The sequence below is a fragment of the Polyodon spathula genome, chromosome 14 (assembly GCF_017654505.1).
Source record: "Polyodon spathula isolate WHYD16114869_AA chromosome 14, ASM1765450v1, whole genome shotgun sequence".
NCBI classification, from domain to species: domain Eukaryota; kingdom Metazoa; phylum Chordata; class Actinopteri; order Acipenseriformes; family Polyodontidae; genus Polyodon; species Polyodon spathula.
Genome location: NC_054547.1, coordinates 39,146,285 through 39,155,752, shown reverse-complemented (window position 1 = coordinate 39,155,752; position 9,468 = coordinate 39,146,285). Strand labels below are relative to the sequence as shown.

General features: G+C 49.9%; 1 protein-coding gene across 2 annotated transcripts; it reads left to right on the top strand.

The window, feature by feature from the left end:
- On the top strand, nucleotides 1-6,629 carry LOC121326835 (cytochrome P450 2J5-like). Of its 2 annotated transcripts, none has more exons than XM_041270404.1 (9): nucleotides 1-481; nucleotides 1,124-1,280; nucleotides 2,074-2,223; nucleotides 2,591-2,751; nucleotides 3,001-3,174; nucleotides 3,258-3,399; nucleotides 3,616-3,803; nucleotides 4,340-4,481; nucleotides 4,927-5,258. In XM_041270404.1, exons 1-9 carry the CDS (start codon nucleotides 314-316, stop codon nucleotides 5,103-5,105), a joined length of 1,461 nt encoding a protein of 486 aa, XP_041126338.1. In that variant the 5' UTR covers nucleotides 1-313; the 3' UTR covers nucleotides 5,106-5,258. The 2 variants fall into 2 exon arrangements, with proteins under 2 accessions (XP_041126338.1, XP_041126337.1); XM_041270403.1 differs by lacking the exon at nucleotides 1-481 and adding an exon at nucleotides 5,723-6,629 and having other exon boundaries at nucleotides 894-1,280; nucleotides 4,927-5,084.
- The last annotated feature ends 2,839 nt before the right edge of the window (nucleotides 6,630-9,468 follow it).

Here is a 9,468-nt window from a genome sequence, read left to right as displayed (position 1 = left end):
GAGAGAGGGGATGCCAGGGGTAAATAACACCAACACAACGCCACGAGTAAACCTGTTAGCAAGTCTTATTGAAGCTGCAGCCTCTTGTGTTCATAAGGAAGACAGAGAGCACCAGAGAGAGACCAGTGAGGTCAGAGAAGGCAGGAGCGCTCATTTGCAGTTGGTTGTTTACCAGATGCCAAGCAGCTCCTGGTCTGGTCAGGTGTAGATAAGTGTGCAAGGAGGCGCTGTTGTCGTGGATCTTGCATCCGGAGTGTTAATTAAGAAGAGCCAGTGCTGATCCTGTGCAGAGCTGCCCCCGGACAGCAGGGAGATGGATCTGTTCAGTCACCTGCTGCTGCTCTCCATGTTCCTCGTCCTGCTGTGGCTCTTCCTGAGGCACAGACAGGGACCTGCACTGCCGCTGGGGCCACACCCACTCCCTCTGCTCGGCACGCTGCACAAACTCAACCTGTCCCGGGTCCACGAGTCCTTCATGCAGGTAACATGCCCACTTTAGTCAGGGGCTAAGTTGTAGTGTAGATCTACACAGTAATTTTTTAGTTTTCCTACACTTTTCACATGCTTTAGTTTACCATGTTTTTAAATGTGCTTTACCATGCTTTCAGTGTGCCTTATTACACTTTGCTGTGCTTTTAGTGTGGGAAGCTGTGCTGAAGGGCACAGATGAGATGTACCAGCAGTCTAAAAAAAATATTACTTTGTTTCTAAAATTAAAACAAATACCAAACTATGAAGCAACAATTGATAAGATGAGGCATTCTTACATTCCTCTCTCATTGTTTTGTCAGCTTGTTATGCACTTATCGCTGATTCAGCCAGCTTGCTCACTACTCTCGCTCTGTCTGTGCAGTATGGGAATGTGTACACACTGTGGATGGGTTCCAAGCAGCTTGCTCACTAGAGACTGCCCTGCCCTGTACTCTCGCTCTGTCTGTGCAGTATGGGAATGTGTACACACTGTGGATGGGTTCCAAGCAGCTTGCTCACTAGAGACTGCCCTGCCCTGTACTCTCGCTCTGTCTGTGCAGTATGGGAATGTGTACACACTGTGGATGGGTTCCAAGCCGCTTGCTCACTAGAGACTGCCCTGCCCTGCCCTGTACTCTCACTCTGTCTGCAGCTGGCTGTGCAGTATGGGAACGTGTACACACTGTGGATGGGTTCTAAGCCAGTTGTGGTGCTCAGTGGGTTCTACGCTGTTCGAGAAGCCCTGGCATCTGAAGCGTTCTTGGGCAGGTCCTACGTCTCCAGCATGTGCCGTTTGATTGGTAACAAAGGTGATCTACTCCTTACTGATACCAATGCAGCTTTCTGTCATAAATAATAAGTGTTTTTTTTTTTTAATTTGGATATGACAATTGGTTTTTTACCCCATTTTCTCCCCAATTTGAAATCCCCAATTTTAAGCCTGGCTCACCGCTGTAACCCCCACGCTGACTTGGGAGAGGTGAAGACGAGCACACAAGTCCTCCAAAACGTGTGTCCTGAGTCGTCCTCTTCTTTTCACTCCGCAGGCCCACCATGCAGCTACCTCAGAGAAACACGCAGCTCTGGGCAGCTTACTTAGAAGCCAGCAGGTGCCCGGCCAGTCTACAGGGGTCGCTGGTGCGCAGTGTGCCGAGGACACCCTGGCCGACCTAAGCCCTCCCCACCTGGCACTTTTTATTATTATAAAATAACTATTTTGTCTTTGGAATAATTATAGAAAGACAGAAAAAGACCACACTGGACCACTCTGCCTCCGCCTTCCTCTCCCTCAGCTCTAATCACTAAACCACACTGCCTCTCTCCCAGTCCCTCAGTTAAAGCCACAAGTTATCGACTCAGTCTGGTACTAAATGCTCTGGGATCATACACACTTTGAATAGCATGCGTTGTTAGGGGAGCATTACTGAACCCAGGAAGAGCTATTTTGCAGTCTGGTTTGGGGTGACATTGCTGCTTTAAGGCTGAGGACTAGGGCTGTGAGTAGATGCTCTTGGAAACGTGGATGTTTCAGGATGAATAGACAGCCCTGCCTCCCTGACCCTCACTAACTCACACCTGCACCTGCACCTTCACTGTTCCTAGGAATCCTGATGTCCAATGGGAAAACCTGGAAACAGCAGAGAAAGTTTGTCCTGGTGGCCCTCCGTAACCTAGGACTGGGGAAGAAAAGCATGGAGCAGAAGATCAGAGAGGAGGCTGACTACCTGCTGGGAGTGATAGCAAGGGAGGAAGGTAGAGAGGGAGAGGGGGAGTGAGTGTGAGAGAGAAGGGGAGGGAGATGGAGAGAGAGTGAATGAGAGATGCTATGTTTAAAATTCAAAGCTCATATTCAAGTACGAAATTTTGCTGTTTGTACCTTTTTCTGGGAGAACCCATTTGCAAACAGAAGAGGCAAGAGAGACAGACAGGCAGAGACAAACAGACAGATAACTTTTATTACAACTTGCATGGCTGTTTGGTTAAAATATTCACATGCCATTTTATAGAGCTTCAGAACGGGGCATTATACAGAATCTGTACCAAGAAGATAGTCTTCATGATTACTGTGTTTGAGGCGCGGTGGTGCTGCTGTTGGTCTGAGGAGTGTCTCTCCACACAGGGAAGCCACTCGACCCCTCCACTATGATCCACAACGCCGTGTCCAACGTCATCGTGTCCGTGGTGTTCGGGCAGCGCATGGACCTGCAGGAGGCGCTGTTCCTCACACTCATGGAAAGCATCCACTCCATGATGCACTTCCAGGGGTCTGCCTCGGGCCAGGTGAGACAGTCTGCAGAGGAGGTCAAACCCCAGCAGGAATGAGTCCTTCCTTATCATTACAGCATAGTTGCAGATAGTTGGGTTTTGTTCAGTTTAGGGGAATGTTTATTTGAGAAGGGTGGCGATTCTTTAAGGCACAGAAATGGTGGGAGGGTTATTTAGTGGGACATGATTGAGAGTAATATACTGTGTATTGACCGGTGCCTGCCTGACTGCCCCACTCTCTCCCCATCCCTCCCCTTCACCTAGCTGTACGACGCCTTCCCTGGATTGATGCACCTCCTACCAGGTCCCCACAAGAGGGCATTCGCGCACGCTGACAACCTGAAGAGATACATTGGAACCCAGATACAGGAGCACAGGCACAGCCAACACAGCGAGCCCAGGGACTTCATTGATTGGTACCTCTCCCAGATAAACAAGGTACACCTACGACCCCTATGCAGAGTAACAACGCTCACCATGCGTGTGTGGGGATTACTGCCTCTCCCTCTCTCCTGTTTCAGACGAGCGCGGACCCTGAATCCACCTTCAATGACGACAGCATGCTACAGGTAGTGATGGATCTGTTCTTTGCTGGCTCTGAGAGTGTCGCCACTACCCTGCTCTGGGCACTCCTCTACATGGTCACAAACCCTGGGGTGCAAGGTGAGTCAGTCGAGGGGCTATCTTCAATGAAGGGAAGTCCACAGCATATACAAGAGTAAGAAAAGGATCTCATTTGACCTGTTAAACCTGGAGTGGAACGGCCCTCCAGGACTGTGATTGGTCAGCCGTTCTAGAGAGTTTGACAGCCGCCGTTCCATTGTCCCGGTTCTTGGTACCTGAGGACGTGGCGACCCTACTCTTGTCTCTCTGCTGCAGAGCGTGTTCAGGAGGAGCTGGACAGTGTGGTTGGATGCTCAGCTCCCCCCCGCTATGAGGACAGACAGCGGCTGCCCTACACCAGCGCCGTAGTGCATGAGACCCAGCGCTACTCCAACATTGTGGCAGGGGGCGCCATGCGGCTGAGCACGAGGGAGACCAGCGTGCAGGGACACCACATCCCCAAGGTAAGCAATCACCTCTCAGCTCTCCCTTCCACAAGGTACAACTGCCTTGAGAAAGACTCAGAGCTCAGCTCTCTCCTCCACAAGGTACAATACGACTGCCTTGAGAAAGACTCTGAGAAACATTTTCTTTTACAATACACCGCTACTGAGAACCCCCAATTTCTTTTCTCTTTAGTTATCCCATTCCTGTGGTGCATTGCTGTATCAACCTAATAAAAATAAAGGTCTGAAAAGCGCTTTTCCAAAATAGTATTCCAGGGTAACGTGAAACGAAACGAGGGAGAATCCTGTGGGATATCAGCTTCTTCCAGGACATGCCTCCTATTATGGAGAACACTGTACCACTGAGCACAGGAGCCCCTTCCACGCCAAGGCACTCTGTACCACGCTGCTTAACAAGTGACTCAGTCGGAGGAAATGGCATGGGAAGCATGACTATCACTGCCCATCAATGATAAGCACCCACATACTTCTCTCTTTTAGTCCGGAGGTTGAGTAGTTAACTCTGCCTCTCTCTTCTCCGTCTCTGCCCCCAGGGCACCATGGTCTTGCCCTGCCTGCCCTCGGTGCTCTTTGACCCCGAGCAATGGGAGACGCCAGACAAATTCAACCCTGGCCACTTTCTGGACCAAGAGGGCAACTTCCGCAAGAGGGAGGCCTTCCTCCCCTTCTCCTCAGGTACCGGTTAAACTCAGATACTCCTGTTCAAGAGAAGTTAGCATGGATTTCAGCAATTTGAAGAAATGAATGTAAAATGCCTGAGCAATGTTTGAGACTAAGGGATATAACAAGTTGTGATCTGGGATGTCTGGCATCATTCAGCTGGTAGGGTTCTATTCTCCCGATTATAAATACAGTAGTAGTGGCACTTTAAAGCCACAGAATGTTTTCTTAATGTGTTCAAATTACGTACAAAAGTAACGGTTCTTATTTCCATTAAAACGCTCAGCATTACCAGCAACATGTTAGCAATCATGCAGTTGTTTGTTTCTCGCTGCCATATACTGTACCTAACACAAACCCCCTTTTAGAGGTGCATTTGAATTGTTCATGTTGCTTCAGTGCTACGCGGGCGTTGTAACGTTGCCGTTGGTTAAATGCTGCTCTCCTTGTGCTGTTCCAGGTCCCCGGGGGTGTCTGGGGGAGCAGCTGGCCCGAGTCGAGCTCTTTGTTTTCTTCTCCTCACTGCTGCAGAGATTCACCTTCACACTGCCGTCCGGCGTCACTGAGCCAAACATGGACTACGAACTGGGGGCCATCCTGACCCCCCACCCCTTCCAGATCTGTGCTGTACTCCGCTGAGCCTCCCCACCCCTTCCAGATCTGTGCTGTACCCCGCTGAGCCTCCCCACTCCTTCCAGATCTGTGCTGTACCAACGCTGAGCCACCCCACCCCTTCCAGATCTGTGCTGTACTCCGCTGAGCCTCCCCACTCCTTCCAGATCTGTGCTGTACAGCTGAGCCTCCCCACTCCTTCCAGATCTGTGCTGTACTCCGCTGAGCCTCCCCACCCTACCAGAGCTGTACTGTACTCCGCTGAGCCCCACTCCACTCTTCCAGATCTGTGCTGTACTACACTGAGCCTCCCCACCCTACCGGAGCTGTGCTGTACCCCGCTGAGCCTCCCCACTCCTTCCAGATCTGTGCTGTACCAATGCTGAGCCACCCCACCCCTTCCAGATCTGTGCTGTACTCCGCTGAGCCTCCCCACTCCTTCCAGATCTGTGCTGTACTCCGCTGAGCCTCCCCACCCTACCGGAGCTGTACTGTACTCCGCTGAGCCCCACTCCACTCTTCCAGATCTGTGCTGTACTACACTGATCCTCCCCACCCTACCGGAGCTGTGCTGTACCCCGCTGAGCCTCCCCACTCCTTCCAGATCTGTGCTGTACCCCGCTGAGCCTCCCCACCCCTTCCAGATCTGTGCTGTACTCCGCTGAGCCTCCCCACCCCTTCCAGATCTGTGCTGTACCCCGCTGAGCCTCCCCACTCCTTCCAGATCTGTGCTGTACCAACGCTGAGCCACCCCACCCCTTCCAGATCTGTGCTGTACTCCGCTGAGCCTCCCCACTCCTTCCAGATCTGTGCTGTACTCCGCTGAGCCTCCCCACCCTACCAGAGCTGTACTGTACTCCGCTGAGCCCCACTCCACTCCTTCCAGATCTGTGCTGTACTCCGCTGAGCCTCCCCACCCTACCGGAGCTGTACTGTACTCCGCTGAGCCCCACTCCACTCTTCCAGATCTGTGCTGTACTACACTGAGCCTCCCCACCCTACCGGAGCTGTGCTATACCCCATATCGGTGCCAAACCCGTGTGAAGTACAAACAGACCTTTGCATGTTTATTATAAAATTAGAGTATTATATAATTACACAGAGTAACACAGGGTATGTGTTGTTTGTCAGTGAAGCTATGCCACTAATCTTAGAATGGGCAGTTATTCTGCATTAGCCTTGCAGCAACTGCAATGATTTTTGTGTTTGTTTCAGTATTCCCTATATGATATTAATAAACTTTTCCACTGCTATGAGTGATTTGAACCATATGTTTCATTAAAGAGAAATGGATCCAAGGTTGTCGGTGTTAATAGAAAAGCAGTGCTCATTTTTTTCCCCCAACTGAAAGTCAACTACATTTTTAATAAACGCTAAGAGGTGGAATATAAATGGCAATTGGAAATGTTTCACACTTGGATAAAAAACTCAAAAAGGTATTGCATTGGGCAACTGTGAACAGTTCAGAAACAAGTGTAGGAATGGAGGTATGACATCATCTTCACATCACCCCAGTATAACTGAGCAGTGTGCGGTTTTAAAGCCCCCGAGGACTGGACATGGGCCGGGCGCAGGGAGGGTTCATTAAATTGCCTGGCCATTGGCAGAGCATTGAAAATAAGGTCTGATTTTAAAGGCTGTCAAAAGGACACACACACAAGTACTTAATAGAACAAAAAAAATATTTACTTTATTATTTTATTTTTTTAAAATATATGTAATATATTGAACTGGTATAAAAACAAGAAGAGGAAATATGACAGGTCCTTTCAATTATTGATCCACAGCAGGGTGACCTCGCTAACTGCACGATTATATTAAAAAGTAGTTTGTTTTTAATTCCCTGTAGTAGTTAATGCTGGCAAACAGAACTGAAAAGAGACAGCATCAGTGACCAGCGAGGCCGTGCAGGCATCGTCTCCACCCGCTTTCAATACAGACCGCATCAGTGACCAGCGAGGCCGTGCAGGCATCGTCTCCACCCGCTTTCAATACAGACCGCATCAGTGACCAGCGAGGCCGTGCAGGCATCGTCTCCACCCGCTTTCAATACAGACCGCATCAGTGACCAGCGAGGCCGTGCAGGCATCGTCTCCACCCGCTTTCAATACAGACCGCATCAGTGACCAGCGAGGCCGTGCAGGCATCGTCTCCACCCGCTTTCAATACAGACCGCATCAGTGACCAGCGAGGCCGTGCAGGCATCGTCTCCACCCGCTTTCAATACAGACCGCATCAGTGACCAGCGAGGCCGTGCAGGCATCGTCTCCACCCGCTTTCAATACAGACCGCATCAGTGACCAGCGAGGCCGTGCAGGCATCGTCTCCACCCGCTTTCAATACAGACCGCATCAGTGACCAGCGAGGCCGTGCAGGCATCGTCTCCACCCGCTTTCAATACAGACCGCATCAGTGACCAGCGAGGCCGTGCAGGCATCGTCTCCACCCGCTTTCAATACAGACCGCATCAGTGACCAGCGAGGCCGTGCAGGCATCGTCTCCACCCGCTTTCAATACAGACCGCATCAGTGACCAGCGAGGCCGTGCAGGCATCGTCTCCACCCGCTTTCAATACAGACCGCATCAGTGACCAGCGAGGCCGTGCAGGCATCGTCTCCACCCGCTTTCAATACAGACCGCATCAGTGACCAGCGAGGCCGTGCAGGCATCGTCTCCACCCGCTTTCAATACAGACCGCATCAGTGACCAGCGAGGCCGTGCAGGCATCGTCTCCACCCGCTTTCAATACAGACCGCATCAGTGACCAGCGAGGCCGTGCAGGCATCGTCTCCACCCGCTTTCAATACAGACCGCATCAGTGACCAGCGAGGCCGTGCAGGCATCGTCTCCACCCGCTTTCAATACAGACCGCATCAGTGACCAGCGAGGCCGTGCAGGCATCGTCTCCACCCGCTTTCAATACAGACCGTATCAGTGACCAGCGAGGCTGTGCAGGCATCGTGCCTGTCAATGCATTGCATTCTTTAGGTTTTTTTTACTAGGAAGCAACCCTGCGCCCTCCCTGTGCTGACTGCTATTCCACTGCTCTGGAAATGGGGGCTGTTCCAGGGACTGTTCTGCCATGATCTCAGGTATCTCAAGATCTGTTTCCACAGGCACCCGAGCCCTGCAATGCTGGACCCTGGAAACACAGTGATGATAGGCATCTACCTGTACGCGGAAGTTAAGAACTTCACGAGATGCTAATTATAAAAATCATATGACACTCGAGCACAGCCGCATGTGCAAAGTCAAAAGCCCTGTCCACACCTGCATTTTTATACCGGTATCGTGGCAGAGCCGATTTGCAATGTCTGTTCACACTGGAGTTTTTACGGGCGTTGTACCGTATCGATACGAAACCCAGACAAGAGCATGTTTTGTACTGGTACAGTTGGGATATGACTCGGAGCAGATCAAGTGTGGACAGGTGGATCAGAAACAACAATGTAATGGAGGAGTCTGAGGCATGAACAGCACACCGACACCAAAAAGATTACCAAGATTTCAACGCCACTTTTACTTCTGTCATGCTTGTTTTATTAATGTATTGTTTTATTATAATTAGATATGTTACAGTAGCAAAGGATCGAAGTGAAATTTGAATCAATTGTTAATATATATATATAAAATATTAAAAGTAAAAAACCAACCACATATAAAACTAACAGCTAATACCACTAACTAAGTTTTAGAATTGCACCGGTCTCTGTTTTCTGCGAAAGCACCTGCTCTGGTACAGCATTCAGAAAAGTGCATTTCTTGTAGATTACAGTCATCATAACCACAGGTTATGTGTTTCTTTAAGACACCCTGAGCAAAGTGCAAAACAGGCTTCACAAGTTTGTTATATTTTTAAATCGATAAAATAAGCTTGAAGCAGCTCAATCTGATACTGTTCGCTCCATTGACTCGATAGAGAACCTCCTCCCGAACTCTCTGTCCCACAAGCGTTTGCACGCAGCGTGACGGAGCCCCCATAGAAAACCAGTGCGCTGGAGTGTCTCGGTGCAGTAAAATATTACGTGTATCGATAGAAATCAGCTACATGTGGATGGGCCAGTCAGCAGTATCGGTCATGACCTCGTGTTGAAAAGAGAGTCAGGACAGAAAGTGGGATCGTATCAGTATATTCTAAACCCAAAGGTCACCAGTACCGGTCCAGTACAAGTGTAAACAGGGTATAAGACACACGCAGCTAAAGATCCCAAGCAGCAGCTTTCCCACTCTTCAATGCTAGATTACATGAATGTTTCTGGGGTGTTTTTCCACCTCATATTTACTTTGTTTTACGAATCATTCCCATTCAAACATTTCAACCAAACTGAAACAACAAGCAGCACTTTGTTTAAACGTTGCCCGGTGTTATCTGCGTATGACCTGCCTACCC